The sequence below is a fragment of the Balaenoptera physalus genome (assembly GCF_965194825.1).
Source record: "Balaenoptera physalus genome assembly, chromosome: 9".
NCBI classification, from domain to species: Eukaryota; Metazoa; Chordata; class Mammalia; order Artiodactyla; family Balaenopteridae; genus Balaenoptera; species Balaenoptera physalus.
This window is the reverse complement of record NC_138888.1, coordinates 29,838,966-29,857,635: the sequence shown is the minus strand read 5'-3', so window position 1 is coordinate 29,857,635 and position 18,670 is coordinate 29,838,966. Positions and strand designations below refer to the sequence as shown.

Sequence of the window (18,670 nt, the reverse complement as noted above, 5' to 3'; positions counted from 1 at the left end):
AACAGAAATGGCTGAAAGTGATCACCAGTGATTATCGTAAAGATTCAAGAGAATTCCTTATCAATAATTTTAAGATTAAAATTATTTTTGTATTTGCTCTAACGAAACTCACATGCCATATGTTTTCAGGCCCCTTTTAAGGTCCTCTTCTGGATTTAGATTTTACAGAGTAGAAATGATGCCATTTCCCAGCGTGAGAGGGTGGGATGGGTGGGCAAATGCTGCCCTCTTCTGGCCATGGGCTGATCAAGTGGAAAGATGGAAAAAGCTTCAAACATGGTGACAAGCATCATTTGAAAAACAACTCTTCCAATGTTTTTAACAGGAGTGTGATCAAGTTCACATAGATGATGTTTCCTCTGATGATAATGGGCAAGACTTAAGGTAAGCCATGCCTTTCAGTATGCTCTTTCCTACAGAAATTCAGCTGTGAAGTTTTGCACATGTAATTATTTCTTTTATTTCTTTTTAATGTATTTTGGGTGTTGCAGTACCTACAGTTTTGCAACTGATGGCTTCCATGCAGCTGCAAGTAGTGCAAACCTTTGTTTGCCAACAGGTGTAAGAGGAGGGGTTGACTGGATGAGGAAGTTGGCTTTTCGTTACAGAAGAGTAAAAGAATTATACAACACCTACAAGAACAATGTGGGAGGTATGTGTGGCTTTTACAATTTAATAAAGGTACTGCAGATAGAGGTACAATTTAAACTGTAGTTTCAAGTTTCATATTAGGGACTATCCTTCTGTAAAATAAATTACCAAGAGCTCATGCTGGACGACAGTGAGCCAGAATTTTTAGTTTCTTAGAGTTAGTGGGGGGAAAAAAAATCTAACTGCAAAATAAAACGTGCAGCACTGTCAAAGGAATTGGGAATTCTTTGTGCCCAGATGTTTGGTCAAGATTAATTGCAGGGCAGAAATAGAGACACAGATGTAGAGAACAAACGTATGGACACCAAAGGGGGAAAGCGGGGGGGGGGGGGCGGGGAGGGGGGGGTGGTGTGATGAATTGGGAGATTGGGATTGACATGTATACACTCATATGTATAAAATGGATGACTAATAAGAACCTGCTGTATAAAAAAATAAATAAAATTAAATTTAAAAAAAAGATTAATAGCAGGACATTTATTTTACCCTTCCTCAGCTGGGACGCTCTCAGTGTAAACCAGACAAAGGAACTGATACAGGCTGTGGAAAGAAGATCTGTCTAAAGACAAGAGCCCTAGTCAGTGAAGCAGAGTTGTTAGCAATCATTAGCTTTCTGGAATGCTATCAAAAATAAATGCAAACTGTGCTTTATGTCATTTTGAAGACTTCAACAAGTTAAATTTATCCTTTCAAAAATTACATATTATCTGACAGTGTATCTTTGCCATGTATAGTGTTAACTATATCATGGTTTTTATAAGTTCAAATACTCTGTAAGTAGTATCTAAACCATTTTGTACTCATTCATATATTACAGGTGATATCAAAACTTAGATCTTGGATGTGCTTCTTGGTATAATAAACCTTGATGGTCTTTATCATTAGGATCAATTTTAGGGCAACAAGATCGTAGGATTAGGTATGAGGGCACTTCAGATTCTTCTCTCAGGGCTTTTTGTTTGTTTCTCTTTTTTTAAAAAAGAGGGATGGTTGAGGAGTATAAACCAGAATCTAAAATTGAAATAAGACAGCTAAATATATATTTGTGCATGCTATACATGTGTATATTTACATATATGTCATAGAATACAATATAGTAAATAAAGTTTTCATCTGTAAAGTATATACTACACCATACACATCTTAAGGTTGGCTGTGTGTCTGTTGGCCTTGTATCCCAGTGCCTGGCTAGCTTGAAGCACATAACAGATGCTCAATAGATGTTCAGTAACTACAAGAGAACCAAAACATGTAGAACCATAGACAGTAATAATGTTAGAACCAAAACAGAGCTTAGATATGGAAGATCTTTATTTCCAAATGAGAAGTAGGCTCCTGCAGGCTACTAACCTGCCCAGGGGTTTAGGCAGGCAACTTAGGTTTCCTAATTCACTCTAACACTCTATACAAGACACTTCTGTAAAATCAAATAAATAGGTAATCTATTTAAAAGCAATTGAGGGTAATAACTTTAACTTTAAGATAAATATCCCTTTGGGAAATCTGAATTAACTTTTATCATTCAGGCATGTCATTATTTCCCTCTTAAAGGGTATTATTAAAATTATTTAAAAATTAACAAGATTACTAGTAAATAATCGTATAGCTTAAAAAGTTTAAACAATGAGATATGAGTCCATTTTTTGTGATATGTTAGCATCTCTTTATTGAAATAATGACAAATGAGGCTCAGTAGGAACTATAAATTTTGATTTAAAAAGTTATCCACCGAGGACTCCCCTGGTGGCGCAGTGGTTGAGAATCTGCCTGCCAATGCAGGGGACATGGGTTCGAGCCCTGGTCTGGGAAGATCCCACATGCCGCGGAGCAGCTGGGCCCGTGAGCCACAACTACTGAGCCTGCGCGTCTGGAGCCTGTGCCCCGCAACGGGAGAGGCCGCGACAGTGAGAGGCCCGCGCACCGCGATGAAGAGCGGTCCCCGCACCGCGATGAAGAGTGGCCCCCACTTGCCGCAACTAGAGAAAGCCCTCGCACGAACCGAAGACCCAACACAGCCATAAATAAATAAAGTAGCTATAAAAAAAAAAAAAGAATCCGCCTGCCAATGTAGGGGACACGGGTTCGAGCCCTGGTCCGGGAAGATCCCACATGTCGCTGAGCAAATAAACCCATGCGCCACAATTACTGAGCCTACACTCTAGAGCCCGCAAGTCACAACTACTGAAGCCCGCGTGCCACAACTACTGAAGCCCTCGCTCCTAGATCCCATGCTCCACAGCAAGAGAAGCCACCGCAATGAGAAGCCTGTGCATCGCGATAGAGAGTAAACCCCGCTCGCCGCAAGTAGAGAAAAGCCCGTGCACAGCAATGAAGACCCAACACAGCCAAAAATAAATAAATTAACTTATTTATTTAAAAAAAGTTATCCACCTATAAATGAACTCTTAGTATTCTGAAATATGATTTACCTAAGGAACTTTATTTTTTAATAGATTTACATGATCTTGTTTTCTCATGAAAGCAACAGCTTTTTCAATAAAATTAGTATGCCTACTTCTTTTCTTATCCTAACATCAATGTAGTTTTCAATCATCGTCTATAGCTGTATCATAGGCTTCAGGATTTTAAACAAAATTCTTAATTCCTTTTTACAAAACAACGTATTTCTGACAGCTTTAGCACTAGTATTAGAAACAAATTCTAGAAAACTCTATAGCTATATGTGATAATGTCATTATTACTGTTTCCAAGTGGTAATGGTTGTGATTATTAAGAAACTAAACATTTTCAGACAACCAAAATATTTGAGGTTTGTATCCCTAGGCTGGTAGACCCCTACTTCTTCTCCAGACCTATCCTGTCAGTCTTCTGGAGTAGTTGTCAAAGCTCCTCGGGTGATTGGCATCCACCGTGCCAGATTCTAGCATCAGTGAGGGCAGAGGCTGGGACCCACTCTTTCACTGTTACATCCCTAATTTTTAGCCCAGAATGTGATGTGTAGAAGTTGTTCAATAAATGTTTGTGGAATGAATGAATCAATGGATAATCAATTCTGAAATGGAAGATCAGTGTTGATATCAGTCTCTCTCTTTTTGATGTAGGCGGGAATAAAAATCATCTGGAGTAGACAGAAGGAAGACCAAACTAGGCATCCCTGAAAAATGTTCATCTCTTGACTCTGCCCTACTTTTCTGTGTTGCAGGACTTCTTGGCCCCGCCAAGAGAGATGCGTGGCTGCAGTTGAGGGCTGAGATTGAAGGTCTGACGGACTCCTGGCTAACAAATGCACTTAAATCTTTATCAATTATTAGTACTAGGTAAGTGGTATTGTTTCAGTTTCTATGTTTATTGTATTGAAGATGTAGTTCTAATAGCATAGCATATATCAAAATGTTTTAATTCCCAGATTTGTTTTAGAGTTTGAAGGGACCTAAAATTCACTGTGTGTGTGTGTGTGTGTGTGTGTGTGTGTGTGTGTGTGTGTGTGTGTTGGGATGGAGGATGGGGGTTGCTGCTTCTCAGAATAACTGGCAGATCCATCTCTTTACCGTTCTCTCCTCTTGACCCCTGATAAACCCCATGGGAATGTCATTTGACTTGCAAATTTAAAAGCACTCTTTTGGTGACAAAGTACAGAAGATGATGGCAAAGAACACAATACTGTTTATACAATTAGTGCATGTTTTTAAGTCTTTTATGCCATTATAGAGAATATACATAATTTGAACACATCAAAAAAAAGCAAGAGAAAGCTCCTGAAAAACTTGTAACCTTTGTGTTGTTTAGTTCAAACAGTGAAATGCTGACTTGTTAGTGTAGATAATAGAACTGAATTGACATAACTAGTTGCATACCATGTGCCATAAATGCTAATTAATAATATAAATCTGGAACATGATAGCTAGTAGGGTGGGGATGAATCTTTGTTCTATCCTATTCCTTAGTTTTATTTCTGTGTTGGATGAATAAATAAAATCATGCTTAGCAAATGTGTGGGTAACACAAAATTCAGAGAAGAGCTAATATTTGGACTGATTGAATCAAGATACAGAGAAACCTTAGCAGGGTAAAAGGAGAGTCTAATCAGAACACGGAAGTAAACGAGTGTGTCCCGTATCCCGCACGTGGCTTTTAACCCTGTGGCATGACAAGCCACTGCATTTATAGCAGAGTCTCTAAATGGAGAGGGGAGGGGGCAGTAGATTCCTGGGTCAGGCTGGGGAAGCAGAACAGAGTACTTTGCTCAGTTCTGGGCACCTCATTCCAACAGGGGCTGTGACGTATTTGTAGCATCTTGTGTCCAGCAAAGTGGCCAGAAGAGTTTAGGCTGTGGAAACTACATAAAAGGAACAGTCAGAGGGAGGAACCAAGGAGTTTAGTCTGAAGAAGAGCCGTGTGTGGAACAAGGTTACCAATTTCAACTAGTTGAGATGTTGGGCTGGAAATAAATTACATTTCCCTCTGCATCTATGAAGGAGAGAGTTGGTCCCAATGAGTAGGAAGCCAGGGAAGGGAGCTTCTGGCTCCATGTGGGAAGAATTGCCTAACAATTAAAGCTGTTTTAAGATGGGACTTGCCGCCTTGTGAGCTCTGTGCAGTTACAGAGACATGGAGACCAAAGGACAAGGAAGCTGGGATGTGAGGACTCCAGCCCCTAAAATCGTGTGTAAAATGTAGAAGGTGCTTTCATTATTTTTAAAGAGGTCTCCTAGATAGTTAAAAACCAAAGGGTATTACATTACATTGTTATATAGATTATCTATGTGTAGCCATTGTATATTATATATAGATTATTATTAAACACATGGGTATGTGATATAACTAACTAATTAAATAAATAAATGTATGACAAGGGAAGGAAGGGGAAAAATAAATCATTGTACACTGAAGTTTTAAGTACCATGAAAGTTGCCAATTTATCCACATCTATTACCTTGTTGGTAAATTTCACAAACTCTGTCAGCAAAGCAGATGTTTACACCAAACACTGCTGAATTATATATCAGAGCCTGTAGCAAAGTGTGTACACTCTGATTCTAATTCCTCTTCTAGGAATGTAGTCAAAGGACATAATCATATCCATAGGAAAAATTTATATGTAAGGTAGCATTGTTTATGATACTGAGAAATCAAAAGCGTCTTAGTGACTAAGCTTAACTTTAAAAAATGGTGGTGCAGCCACAAGATAGAGTAGTTTGCATACATTATGTTTTGTTGGAGAGGGAGAATAATGGACAATATGACATATATAAATAGGCTCATGATAAAAACAAATGAAAAAAGTAAAATGTAAGATTACACATACAGTATGATCCTAATGGGAAAACAATCTATATGCAAACTGAAAATCTGAAAATAAATGCACAAAATGGGGACAGCAGTTATCATTTCTGGATGGTTAAATAATTGGTGCTTTTCATTTTCTTCTTTATATTTGTCTGCATTTTACAAATGTCTATATATGCAATTTATAAATGTATGCAATGTTTGTAATTGAAAATTACAGTGCATTATAAATTGCATATAAATATATGCAATGTTTGTAATTTATTTATTAGATTTCAAAACCACATCTATAAATTTAGAAAGCCTGTGCTGTATTTTATTCCACCATGTTTTCATTCTGTAACACTCATCTATATATGACATTGAATAGCATCTTATTTTGATGAAATATGATGTAGAACCTTGTGTCACAGTACAGTAATGTGTTTGTGTATTATTCTTAGTAGTCTGCCATTATTTGGGGAAGTTTTGTCTGATCATAGGCAAGTCACTTTCTAGCTCTTTATTTTTTGATTAGTAAAATTTAATATTGTATTCATGATACTTATTAAACTTCTATCTCTAGAAGTCTTTGTTTCTTTGTCCCATATAAATTGATAACCTTATCATTTGTATCTAGGAGTCAATGCTCCTATTACAAAAATCAGGTGTCTATGGAGATAATTTAGAAATGAAAATGTTTTAAAAGGCTATCGTTATAAAGGTTTTATAATTGTTTTTAAATAAATTGTAGTCTTCTTTACGCATGATATGTCTAAAGAACATAAAGCATAATATGAAGAGTACTGGGGGCTAAGCATATACATACCTATGAGAATTTAGCGCTCACCTTGTCCTTCTAAGTTGCCCTTGAGACCAGTTTTCTGAAAATCAGTCTGCAGAATTCTAGAGAATATTGTATCAGCCCTTACAAATATGTATTAAAGGCTCATGATACAAAATATCTAGTAGAGAAAGGTGCATAGCTATATGCCTTCTGATTCCCAGTTTAAGGTGTGTGGTTTGAGCCCCTCCAGGCGGGACAGCTCAATTTCCCTGTAATCCAGAAGGAAGGGCCACAGTCCATTCTGTTCCCTAACTCAGGCTAACAGTCTCCCCTCCCTTGGTGTTTCCTTTATCTCACCTTCCCCGCTGCACCCTCACCCCCCCATCCTGTGCTACTGTGAAAGAAACAGATGTAAATTGCAGAGTGGGAGATTCTCACTCTCAAAGGGTAAGGCCTTAGTAGATGGATTAAAACAAGGCCCATTAAATGCAGTTTGCCCTTGGTTGTTAGAAGGAGATTCAGGGACTCAACCCCTTCTGTTCTAAATAAGAATCCTCTCTATTTTTACTTCTTCAGGATGCACCATTTGTCAGTACCTTGATTGGGACTCTCTGGGCTGTTTCTTGCACAAAATCCAAAAACTCCTCTTACACATCCCATCACCTCCTCCCTTCCTGTGTCCTCTACTTTCCCAGGCTCTAAAAACTCTGGGACATGGAGTCCTATCACCCTAAAAAATACCTTACCTGCATCAAATAACAAAGTCCCCTGTGACTCTTTGTATATGTGCAAGTTTTATGAAAACTGCTGATGTGCATACTTGTAAAACTCAGAGGTAAGCCATGCCCCCTTTAATGATCTTTCCATGATTGCCACTGGCCGAGGTAGGGATCCTTCTGTGAGGTTCCACAGGGACCTGAGGAGATCTTGGTTATAGAACACATTTCTTATTCGCAGGGGTCTATTTACTTGTCTCCCTCCCTGTCTAGCTTGTGATCTGGGTAGGAGAGCAAACTTATTTTCCTTCACTTCCTTCATTTTGGGATGTATTTCTGGCATCTGGTATTGTGCCTACCGGGTGATAGGTACCATAAACAACTGTTGACTATTGAAAGGGTAGGTTATCAGGGGCTGTTCATTATGGAATTGAAAGACTGCAGGATAATTTAAAATTTGTACTATTAGAAGTGATCTAGTATTAGAAAACAAAAATGCCTGTTTCCTCCTCATCTTAGGAGTAACTGCGTAAATGTCTTGGTAACAACAACCCAGCTGATCCCAGCACTTGCGAAGGTTCTACTCTATAGTTTAGGAGGTGCTTTTCCCATTGAGAATATTTACAGTGCAACTAAAATAGGTAAGAAAATTATTTCTAACTCTGTGTGAAATATGTTCATATCTGTGTTTTGGGGGATTTTCTTAATGTGTGTCTCCACATGATTCCCTCTTTCATCAATTTTGCTATAAGAATATCAAGCAAATTTGAATAGAGCTCAAATAACAAAGTCCCCTGCAACTCTATGAGCATGTGCAAACTTTATGAAAACTGTTGCCTATGAAATTCTGAACTCAGTATCTGGATAGTTCTGACTCTTTATATATACATATACATTTATATTATATTTGTATTTCATTATGGCACATGTTATCTAAATAATATACAGTACCTTTAGCTATAGTATTTAATATTTTACCTAATATAGTATATGGTATTACATCCTTGCATATGCAATAATCTAGATCTAAGATAAAAATACTCTTTTGGCATTATAAGGGAGTCAGATGGATTGAACTAGTAACCTTAATTCCAGGGGAAAAAAAAAATTCATGAATCAGAAAACATAATTGGAGCATTCATAACATATGAATGGCTGGAAATCCACATTTCCAGAAACGTTCAGTAGCACTCAAAGAACTACAACCTTGTTTATGTAGATCATTGCTATCTGTGGAGCCATCTTTGACTTTAAGTGCCTTTCACCTGCACTAAGACTTCTAATAAACTTTCAAAAACAAAAGCTCATCAACTTCTGCCATCTTGAAAGAGTTAAAAGAAAACAACTCATGTATTCTGTCATCTGTCAAGGAAATGCCTGGGGAAATAGATGGGTTGTACAATGTGCCCTGAATGTCAACAAACTTAGGCTCTGGCAGTTTGACAAGAGTTCAGAATCCTAAAATCCCCTACCAGAAATAACCTGCCCTGGGCCTTGCAGAGTTCTGATATTGGCACAGGCAAAAAGAGCCCCCAGCTACAGCTGTTTTGGGAGTATAGTTAAAGAGAGCCAAGCTTTCATAAAGTAAATTCCTCATTCTCCTAAGCACTGCAATTCAGAGCCCTGGTACCAATCCCATTCATTTTTCATATAAGTATATTTATGCTAGCAGGATTAATACATCGAACCTGATTTTGCTTTTTGACAAATCAAGTAGTTTTACGCAAGCATAAACATTTCCTCTGGTAAGGACGACATTCTTTCTTATTGCCCAAATTGTTCCTTATCTTTAATCTGAAAACAAATCATTTCTATTTTTCCCTTTAAGCTAGTATTTTTTGGAGTTCTGAACTATCAGAGTAAGAAAAAGTGAAAAAGTAGCCATGACTGAATGAACATGCTGGGAATGAAATTCAGAGAATAATGCCAGTGTTGTAAAAACAAAGAACATGTAGAAATTCTGTGGTGTTATTCCCACAGTGCGATCAGAGGATACTAGTGTCACCAGTACTGTGGCCCAAGCAAATAGCACCCTTAGTACAATTAATCTGAGCAGACTAGCTCCCAGCCACTTGAAGAAAGAAATTGTTTATCAAGATAAATCCATATCTTAGTATTTCCTCTTTTGTTCTAGGTGAACCTTCAACTTTTCACAGTAATAATTTTACCTGACTTGTCTATACCACTTAAAACAAACTAGATAGAATGTAGAATTACACAAATAAATGTAAAAACTGATAGTGGCTTGTAAAGTTGTTCCTATAGTCTTTTGATGGACTGAAAGATATCAAAAAGATATAAACATTTTTTCCGATTAGATACTTAGCCCTACTGACTTTTTTTGGAGTGTGAAATACATTCATTTAATAATCTGTCTTAAGTAAAGACTTAGAGTATTCAACCATATTTGTTGATTTCATAAACCCAGAGTTTGCAAGCGAGTTTAAGTGATTGATGTTCAAGAGAAAGTAACTTAACACTTTATGAATCTTTAGGTTAATGAATGCAATGGCTGGAAGAATAAGCAGTGCATTGTTTTTCAGGCAAGGAAAGCTGTTTTGAGCGTATAGTGTCCAGATTTGGCACTAACATAACTTATGTTGTGATTGGAGATGGCCGAGATGAGGAGCATGCCGCTAACCAGGTAACTTCACTCTGAACTTTATCTTGTTTATCTTCCAGGAAAAGAAAGTTGCTTTGAACGAATAATGCAAAGGTTTGGCAGAAAAGTAGTATATGTTGTAATTGGGGATGGTGTAGAAGAAGAACAGGCAGCAAAAAAGGTAACCTGTTTCAAACAATGTTGGTGTGATACTTCTAATGCAAGCTTTTTTGTTTGCATTCCTGTAGTTTGGCCCAATGGCAGCTTGACAAATGATTTAAATTTATAGATGCAAAGCAGTAAGAGCATGAGAAGGTCAGTACTTACATTCAAATAAACCATTTGGAGTCTAGCATTTTTTTTGCCTGAAACTTCATAGGAAATGTAGGAACATTTAGTTACATTTATTTGTGTGTGTGCTTATGTGTGTTTGTGTGTGTGTGTGTGTGTAATACACACAGATATAAGAAAGATGGGGGAAAAAAACCCATTTTTGAGCACATGAAGTTCAACAAGATTAAAGACTCTTAACGAGCTCCATAGAAAGCCATGTGAGTGGCTCAATTCTTACCCTTTTCCCATCCATCCTCTATACCATATGGTTCTTGTGAGTGCCTAGTACTAATTATGCCCCATGATGATAAATCTGAGGGTAGCTTTAATAGATGAAGAAAAAAACTTACTAGAGAAGTTAATAAATGCTATTGGAGTGGGGTATATTATTCAAATCCTTTTGTGCCAACTTGTTATAGAGACTTAGAGGCAATGTCCCTTACATCTTCTAGAAGAGTGTTATTTGTTTTGGTGAGTCATTGGTACTTGATTGAAGCCAAGCACCTGGCTTTGAATATATTCAGAAGATCTCATAGGCCCTAGGTATTTAAATCAGCCTTTTCATCTGGCCCATATTTCTGAAAAAATCAAGGCAATTAAAAAACCATTAACTGGTTGGTCCAGCATCAAAAGGAGAATGATATCAAGATAGGCCCCAGATACCAGACTATCAATCAACACAACACTGAGATCTACTGCTTCCTTCACTGATTGATAGCAAAATATCATCTAGCCAGGATTACAGTGATGTAATTTATAAAACAAAGCAAAATGATGAATAAGTATTGTTGAACAATGACATGTCAGCATATATTGTTTTACATAGAAAGAATATTGTCTTTATTATCCTGAGGAGATTTCAAATCATCATCTGATAAAGACTTCACTAAACACTTGCATGTGCTGGAGTGTTTATCTGATTTCTGTCCCCCCTCGCCCTCCTCCCAAAAAAAAACAAACAGTTTCCTAGGAAAGTCTATAGTGATACTAGAAAGATAAAAGATATGATTTATGTTTGTAGTCAATACAAATCATGCAAAATGAAGAAAAAGAAGGAGCTTCCACTTTAGAAGGTTTGGTGACGCGTTGGAAGCCATACTTGAAATATTCCATGCTTTTCCATAACATTAAGAGAGTTTTTCAGACTCATCCTCCCACAGTGCCCCTCGGTCTTAATTAGCAGTGTCAGTGACCCAAGCTGACGACCACTTGAAATCCTTCCGGTTGCACACAGTTGAAATACCTTCTGGAGTTTGTCAGTGTCCTGAGTCCTTGTTGTTTCAATTTTTCATATTGGCACCATAATTACACAAAACAAAGAGCAGTCAGTGCGGCCACCATAGCAAGCATTTTACATGTCTTTTAGCCTATGTGAAATTCACACACATCTAGGTCAGGGCTAATAAAATTCACTTTTCCAAACCAGAAACAGTATATGCCTTTGAAAGTTAAAACTTATAAAGTCAGCCCCATTTATGCGTGGCATGAAAACTAGACTTGGTATACCAGTTGTTAACACCTTCTGCTTTAAACCCAAAACTTCAGGAGAAAAAGGCATGACTCCAAGTGGATAAGAACCTTGGTTAGAATGCTATTTCCAAATGGTTGTTTATGTAGGTACAGTTTTGGTGATGGTGAAGGCTTATAATTCTATTTTGAAACACAGGTGGTTGGTTTCTCTAGTATCCAGAATGCATGCTCTTCTTTGGATGTAGCTGTAATCGCATGTGCAAAAATATAAAGTACTATTTTGCTATTACAAATAGATCTGAGCTGAATTTTTAAAAAGTTACTTCTAAGTGAATTTTGTGCTTTAATTTGACCCAAAAGCATAGTTTGTTTTGTAAATCTAAGAAGAAATTTCAAAGTTTACAACTGAACTCCCCTATAGAAATACATGATGTGAGCCATATTTGTAATTTTAAATTTTTTGGAAGCTGTGTTTAAAAAAATTAAAAAGAGAGACAGGTAGAATTAGTTCTAATAATGCACCAATATACTCAAAATGTTGTTGTCTAAACACCTAATAAGTATAAAAACTATTCATGTGATATTTACATTTTTAAAACAATTCTAAGTCTTCGAAATCCAGTGTGTATTTTGAACTGGACTTGCCGCATTTTGAGTGCTCAAGAGCCATATTGGGCTAGTGGCTACCATATTGGGCAGTAAAAAACTATATAACAATAGTGATTATTATTTGAATTATTAATTTTTATAATAAAGTGTCTTTTCCATGTTACATATAATATATATATATTTCCATTTTACATGCAAATATATATTCTACAAGATGTGATCAGCCCAAACTTACAAATAAAGCTTTGATTTTGTTAATTGCTATAGTGCATTATTTCTTTTTTTTCATTATTGTCCACAATGAAGTATTTTTAGACATTTTTTTCCTAATCACAACCCTTCATGAAATTTTAATACCACGCATATACCATTACTGGTATAGCTTTGGAGAGCCACAAACCATTGTAATATCTAAGAATTTTTTCCCCACAAAAACTCATTTTTGTCCCCTTAAGGGGGTGATATCTCCCCCTTGAGCAGGCATTCTGGAGTGCTTTCCCTCAATCCCACACCAAGGGAATAAATCAGGTCAACTCTGCTGGCTTAAATTATTACTTACCCCAGACAAGTAAGAAACTTGATCATCCCCACGTTTTTTTTCTACCTTATATAGTCCAGCTTCAAATTATTTTTTAATGTAGAGAGGAATTCACCCTCTTCCTCTCAAAGAGACAAAAAGCCTTGGATTTAGGAAGTTTATCATTTTTTCTGAGAGATGGACCTTAAGGAGTGATGTAGTAAGTAAAATTTGTTTTCCTCCAGCCACATAGGATTTTGATGCTCAGCTTGCTTTCCCGGATGCTGATATTAGTAATGATACTTTCCAAAATAAATATTAAACTACTTAAGAAATCTTATTACTTTCTTTTATTATCATTAAAATCCAGTTCAGATCTATTTCTCTATTATTTTGACAATACCACATTGATACTACCAAGCCTTCAAATATGATCATCCCTCCCTTAAACTCCCTCCCTTGAACTTGAGTGAACTACACTTCCTTGTGTGGACCGCTGCTTCACTGAGATAATAGTTATGCTCTCTCTCCATCCCTTCCCCTTCTCTCTCCCATCCCTCCCTCTCTTAACCACACAGCACAATATGCCCTTTTGGAGGATATCAAGTCATTCAGACCTCTTGGCTCTACATCAAGCACTGGAATTAGAGTATTTGTAACTGTGTTCTCTAGCTGGAGATCCGTTTTTTTTGTTGTTTTTTTTTTTTTTTTTTTTTTTTATATTTCAAGTACACTGAATTTTTATGTGTGATTCAATGCCTCTGGCTTTACACATATAAATTGTCTTAAAGGATGAAATCATATTTGGAATGAGAATTCCAGAATGAAGAATTCAGATTGCTGAATGGAATTAAACTTTAGTGCTACAGAAAGGAAGCTCTATGGTCTTATATTTACAACACTTTAATGGTTTAAAAAAAAAAATCTGTGGAGGTTGCTGGTACACACCGAATGAGTCCTAACTGGAAATAACAGCTTTAGCAAAGAGCTCTCACCCTGGCAAAGCACCAACACAGGCTCCGTCTGACAAGGTTCAACAACATTCCTCAAAATGGGAGATCTTCTCAGCCCTGAGGTTTGAATCTGACTTTAGCCTACCTAGCCCAGAAAATCTGAATTGGAATGCACTCAGACTGTGTAAGGACAGTCCTATCTAGACCTGTAATTTGTGTAAATTATTGATGAAAGTAATTTACTGTGACTTTATTAGCAGCTGACTTTGAAAGTGGATGCAATTTTTCTTTCATTTGTCGGGGAGGGTAGTGGGAGGGGAAATGGGAATCTAATCATGTCTCTTTTTTAAGTTTGGCAAACAGAATGTTCATACTGATGTGTTGTGCCTTAAAGACAAGACAGCATTTGTGTGTTACAATGTAACTTTGGTTAAAATCTCTGTAGATAATGAAGAACAAAAACCTTTGTGATCATTCTTAAGATGACCAAATTTAAAATTCAAGCTATCAAAGCTTAATAATGCATCAGCAAGAAACTGAGTATTTGTTGCAATAAGAAAACAATAATAATAAAGGAAAGCTTGTGTTTTATTTGGGTTCTTAATAATTCCAATAATTGTATGAGGCAACTATTTGTGCATCCAACCAGAAGCAGAAGGTTTGGGAAAGACTGTGGGACCTTTACTTAGAAAGTGAAATGTATGTTGAAACCTCAAGTACCCTTTCTACAGTTTTACGGAGAAACCTAAGAGCCATACTCATGATGACCTATACTATTTGGAGTTTGACTTGTTGATACGTCTAGGTTGTATAGAGGAAAATATTCTGATGAAAATCATAAGCAAATATCACCCAAACTTTCTTAGAATATGCATGAACGTGGCTTAAAATTCACATTGGGTGAACAGGGCTTAAAATAAAGCTAAGTGCATTTATTCCCAATGCCATTGCAAAAATGAAGTGTCATCAGTAGTGGAAAGTGAATGCCCCAGACGGTTTCTAAGGAAAGAAGTGAATCAATGAAAATTTTACCTAGACTATCATTATAAAATAAATTAACAAGTGAGCCAGATCTTGGCAGCATTACTGAAGTTACAACAGTGAAATAGTATCTGGTTCTCTGTCTTAACACATCCATCCAGTTTCTCTCCATTACAGACCTGCGTACCTTAGTTTCTGGCTGTACCATTACTGCACAATGGACTTCATTCATTGCAAGGAGAGCCTGTCATCGTTGTGTTTGCATGTTTTTTTTTCTTGGTGTGTAGCCCATGTTAGGAACACGATACAGGTTCTCCTGTCATTTCGTATGACATGATTTCCCTTGTGGAAATTTAAGACTTCAAGATCTAGGAGTGTTTTAAAGGTGTCTACACCTGCAGTTCTGTGTTTAAAATGTCACAGTGTGGAACTTGCCATCCAGCTACTAAGCAGTGCTCCTAACCAGAGGCTGGTCCATGATAATCCATCATCTGAGGCTTCGGTGGTTCCCAAATGATTGGTGCTTTGTACACTGATCACAACATTTGCTATGGAAATGTGATTTTATTTTCCAGGCTATAAACCTGTATTTCTTTACTGTACGCTAAGGCCATGTTTACATTGGGCAGAAAGAGATTGAGACCCTATTTTGCAGATTTTAAGGTTGTGGTTTCATCACATGTAGACCTTAATCTTAATCTTTAAATTTTGTAGCTTTTGGCTACCTCTGCACCAAGTACTGTTGCAGACAAATTAAGGTTGGAATACTTAATAATAATAATAATAATAATAATAATAAAAAATCTTATATTTCTATTGGCCTTTAGCTTGAAAATAGTAGTTTTAAAAAATTAAAGAGCTGCATTGATTATCAATACATAATTCTATTTTGTGCACTAAAACCTTAAATATTTATTACTGTGAACAAAGCAAAATTATCTTTACTGTAGAGCCAGGTTCTTTAAATGATAGAATTTTGGCATTACATCGAAATTTTTCACTCTTTTTTTCATATCAAACAGGCAAGGCTTCTTATGCTGCTAAACCTGCAGGTACAGAAAGGAACACCCCTTTACAGGGCAAAGAGAAAAGTCACTGATTACATCAGCAGTGCTATTTCTCACAGACCTCTTCTCCGATGATGATGTGTTCAGAAGAGGCTGCCAGCCTAAAACCTAAATGCTAGGTTGTCGGAGAACAGTTTGCCTGGCACCGTGGTGCAGGCCAGTGAGCCCACATCACAGTTTGTCCTGTGACCTTGAGCATGCTCAGGCTAGAACGCTTCTCTTCCCCACCTAGGAACCCAAGATCCTATTCCTTTCCGATCTTAAAAACAAAAGATAAACCAACAAACAAAAAAGCCCCTTTGGAAGTTTCCATGTTCTGTTGACATATAGAATATTGTGCCTTATTATAAACCAATTTGAAATGTTTTGTCACGGACATGGGTTTTTGGTTCCTGTATGTACAAACTTGTGATATCACCGGGACAGGTAACCACCTCGTGTTACACCTGAAGAATAGCAAAACAGGTGGCCCAGCTACAATAGTGTCACAGAGAAGATTAAGTCATTACACCCTGCAAAGATTTGTAAATCAAATTCAGAGGCAAAAAAATATTTTAGTATCATGCAATTTGTGCACAAAAAGTAGATAATAACACTCTAAAAATGTTTTTTCCCTTAGTCTCTGGTGAGCTAAGATTCCAAATAGTGTCAACAGCATGCTCAGTATGAAGGGTTTTTTGGGTTTTTTTTAATGCACATTTGTTTATGACAAGCCTGCATTCTCAGTGAATATGGCATTTAGTATTTCTTTTAAAAACAAACAAGCATCTTGAGCCAAAGTTGCATTTTTGACTCCCAACTATGGTAGCATTATGGAAATCTAACAAAGTCAAGGGTTTCTGTTACGTATTAGTAAAGTATAGATTATTGGGGCCTACATAATTTAAAGAAATGTAAATTAATATTAAAAGCTTGTAAAAATATGTATATCTTTACTATTTCTCAATAAATACCTTTGGAAATGATTTCATTTTCTTCACCCTCCATGTCGTAGAGTTTCTGTTGTATGTATTAAGCTTGATTCTAAATAACATGAAATTTGTATTTAGGCTTCTTGCTGTCTTCTTACCTTCCCTTGTTTGTGCCCTAAATTGCATGGTTTTCAGTTAAGGCAAGCTGAGCTGCAACACAGTAAAATGTCACTAATTAAGACTAAAAGTGGGCTGATGTACTGAAAAAGATGTGAGTACATAGTTTTTTACATACAGGTAGTTACATTAAGGTATAATGCATAATGTAGTCACTAGTGACAGTGACGACATTAGTGATAGATGTATCATTACTGATAAAATAATACCATTTAGAATACTTAAAGCAAGTTCCCTTTAGATGAATATGGAACATGGTTTATAAGTAACTTCCAAGAGTGATAAAGGAATGTTTTCCTGAAACAGATATAACAGCTCCTTTATTGCCTTGTGTATAGTATTGATTTACTTGCAAGTCTGTTGTTCAAATGCAAAGCAAAGGGAAATTTCAGACCAACCTCTTTCACAACTTTTTAAAACTTCACCCTCCAAACTGATGTAGGTCCTCATCTCTAAAACTGCCCATGCTCATCCAACACTTCTGTCATTTCCCTGATTTACTGTTAAATAATACTTAGTCCTTATACATACAGTTATCCAACATGACACATATGTTATTTCTCTTTTGTATTAGATGACTCACCTACTAGAATGTATGTTCTGTGAAGGCAGTCATTTGTTTTGTTTTGTTTTGTTTTGTTAACTTCTGTATAACCAGCATCTAAGAAAGTGTCTGGCATATCATAGGTACTCAAAAAACATTTGTTGAGTGAATGCATAAACCACAGGAAAACATCTATATGATCCTGGTTTGAAATTAAAGAAATTTAAAATGGTAGAGTTAGATTTTTTAAAAAAAGAAGAAAAAGAAAACATACAGGTACGTGTAGATGGGACCAATGTAAATTTTTATAACTTAGCTGGAGTGTTTACTGACCTAATAATTCATGAAAATAAAGAGCAAGGATGGCCATAAGCAAAGGTGTATTTGGAAAAAAAGTTATACATGAGCTGAAAAGTTATACATGAGGAAAAAAAATAAGTTCATAATGAATCAATGATTTCTTCCTCTTCCTTTTACTCTTTTCTTTAAAAAGATAACATGCAACATCAGTAGATTTAGTTGATTTAAATTACTTAAAGCCACAAAATAGGGCTTCCCTGGTGGCGCAGTGGTTGAGAGTCTGCCTGCCAATGCAGGGGACACGGGTTCGAGCCCTGGTCTGGGAAGATCCCACGTGCCGTGGAGCAGCTGGGCCCGTGAGCCACAATTACTGAGCCTGCGCGTCTGGAGCCTGTGCTCCGCGATAAGAGAGGCCGCGATAGTAAGAGGCCCGCGCACCGCGATGAAGAGTGGCCCCCGCTAGCCACAACTGGAGAAAAACCTCGCACAGAAACGAAGACTCAACACAGCCAAAAATAAATAAATTAATTAAAAAGTTAAAAAAAAAGCCACAAAATATTATGTAAAAATCAGATCTATGCAAGCTCTGTGGTTCATGATTCTGAATCCCAGAAACAAAAAAATGAAAGAAAGAGAAGTGTATGATTTTCCTTAGGTAGCAAAAGGTAACCATTGTTTAATATCTGTGCATGGTTTGCATTTATTTATAAAAAAATCAGTTATTGGATGTAGTAATACGTATATTCGCATTCACTGGTCACTTCTCAAAGCCCTCTCAGATCTAACCAGGCCAAAGTCAATTCTGGGGATGTACTCTGGCCAAGAA

General features: G+C 36.8%; 1 protein-coding gene across 15 annotated transcripts in view; it reads left to right on the top strand.

The window, feature by feature from the left end:
- Positions 1 to 16,877, top strand: part of EYA4 (EYA transcriptional coactivator and phosphatase 4) — a 259,346-nt gene extending 242,469 nt beyond the window's left edge. For 7 of the 15 annotated variants that reach the window (XM_082474686.1, XM_082474683.1, XM_082474696.1 and 4 more), the window contains 6 exons: positions 326 to 384; positions 492 to 652; positions 3,815 to 3,929; positions 7,900 to 8,021; positions 10,063 to 10,163; positions 13,490 to 16,877. In XM_082474686.1, coding sequence (XP_082330812.1) covers positions 326 to 384; positions 492 to 652; positions 3,815 to 3,929; positions 7,900 to 8,021; positions 10,063 to 10,163; positions 13,490 to 13,570 — 639 coding nt within the window. In that variant the 3' untranslated portion in view covers positions 13,571 to 16,877. Of the gene's footprint in view, positions 1 to 325; positions 385 to 491; positions 653 to 3,814; positions 3,930 to 7,899; positions 8,022 to 9,923; positions 10,025 to 10,062; positions 10,164 to 10,230 lie in introns of all 15 variants that reach the window. The other 8 variants (XM_082474687.1, XM_082474684.1, XM_082474691.1 and 5 more) reach the window with 5 other exon arrangements.
- Positions 16,878 to 18,670: the final 1,793 nt, after the last annotated feature.